Source organism: Microtus ochrogaster, chromosome 18 (assembly GCF_000317375.1).
Source record: "Microtus ochrogaster isolate Prairie Vole_2 chromosome 18, MicOch1.0, whole genome shotgun sequence".
In the NCBI taxonomy this organism is placed as follows: domain Eukaryota; kingdom Metazoa; phylum Chordata; class Mammalia; order Rodentia; family Cricetidae; genus Microtus; species Microtus ochrogaster.
Window position 1 is genome coordinate 52,650,666 of NC_022020.1, and position 1,881 is coordinate 52,652,546.

Here is a 1,881-nt window from a genome sequence, read left to right on the forward strand (position 1 = left end):
AAAAATCACCTGTATTCAACGTTTGCAAAATTCACATTTCATTGCACCTGGGTTTTTGCAATGTTTCAGAACCATATTCAACTTTGAGAATGAGACAGACATTAGCTCTTTTGTTCATCATTTTACCCATTTTCTTAGTCAATATAATCTTATCACCAATGCTAAGCAGGATGCTAGTTAAGATACTGGTATAAAACAACACTGGGTGCATGTATGTGCATCAGGTGCGTGCCTGTTGAGACGAGGAGAGGGCGCTGGGTCCCCTGAAACTGGATTGTGAGTCACCCCGTAGGTGCTGAACTAGAACTCTGTTCCTCTGCTGAGCCTTTAGAGAATGTCCATGACACTCACCGTCCATCTCCACAAGCAGCTGGTTGAGCGTGTTCTCCTGCTCACTCTGCCCTCCGAAGTTGCCTCGACCTCTCTTCCTTCCCACAGCATCGATCTCATCAATGAAGAGAATGCAAGGGGCATTCTTCCGAGCAAGGGCAAATAAATCTCGGACCTTGACAGAAAGATTGAGTTACTTGTCAAGTCAATGTTACTAGTTTAAGAAGACTAACCTCAGAACGGCATGGTGGCACACATACATATGGGAAAAACATTCACACACATAAAAATAACGTTTTTCAATACAGGGCTTCTCTGTGTAACAACCTTGGCAGTCCTGAAACTTGCTTTATAGACCAGGCTGGCCTTCAACTCAGAGATGTGACTGCCTATGCCTCCTGAGTACTGAGATTAAAGGTATGCACCACCACGCCCAGCTTATTTTTTAAAAAATATAAAACAAAAAGCCCAAAACAAAAGAGACCATGCATTATACAATTCCATTTATTTGAAATGTCTGAAACAGGAAATCTAGAGATGTTAGAGTCTGCCTAGGGCTAAGGGGATGGAGAGATTGCTAAAGGACCTGGGTTTCTTCTTAAAGTGAGTAAAATGCACAGATCTAAAAGGCATTTAACTGGACACTCATATCAATTGTTAAATATGCCTCAATAAAGTCCTGCCAGAAGAAATTATCCACAAAGTAAAGCCACTTATTGAAATATATAAATTATCTTAAGAATGAACTACAGTACTGGGGGAGGTGGGGATCACACAGGCACTGCTAGTATAGCCTTGGAAGTGACCAGTGAGAGGTCACTCTGGGGACTCCAGGGACAGGGTCATCCTCACCAGTCCACACCCAGGGGAATGGGTTGTAGTAAACAAGTTTCATCACCAGAACAAAACAAGACTTACCCTGGCTGGACCAACACCCACAAACATCTCTAGAAATTCAGATCCGCTGACAGTGATGAAGGGAACATTGGCTTCTCCAGCTGTGGCCTTAGCTAGCAGCGTCTTACCAGTACCTGGAGGGCCGGTGAGAATGGCACCCTTCAGACACAGAGAGATTACATCTCATCAGAATCTTGAAAACAGAAACTGCACACCCATCATAATTCCAAAGGGTACCTCTGACTCTAAATCTTAGTGACAAGTGGAACATTTACATTACAGCAGAGGTCTTTACAGTAAAGAAGATATGAGAGTTGTCAGAGGGGGAAGGGTCTGTTTCAGGCTAATCTGCCAACAACGCGAGAGGAAATCTAAACACTTCCTATTTAAAGATCTTCAGTGCCGAGTGTGTGTATGTGGCTCAGTGGTAGACTTGGCTAGCATGCAAAGCACTGGGCTGTATCCCCAACACCACAGGATGTGGGTTTGTTCTAATGGCTGGGAACTGTAGTGGTTTTTAAGCTTTCATCCTAAAAGTATGAAAAGAAAGCAGCCAGGCTAATAAACTGTACCTTAAACAATAAAGAAACATGGACACCACATTCCCAATTTACAAAATTATTTTGCTCTTTAAAAGTAAAACTGGTGGGGGCT

At 43.0% G+C, this 1,881-nt stretch overlaps 1 protein-coding gene across 1 annotated transcript in view; it reads right to left on the minus strand.

Moving 5' to 3' along the window:
• Positions 1–1,881, minus strand: part of Afg3l2 (AFG3 like matrix AAA peptidase subunit 2) — a 43,137-nt gene that overhangs the window by 20,345 nt on the left and 20,911 nt on the right. Inside the window, exons 9-10 of the mRNA XM_005356224.2 lie at positions 1,249–1,386; positions 352–505 (exon numbers count right to left, since the gene is read on the minus strand). Coding sequence (XP_005356281.1) covers positions 352–505; positions 1,249–1,386 — 292 coding nt within the window. The remainder of the gene's footprint in view (positions 1–351; positions 506–1,248; positions 1,387–1,881) is intronic.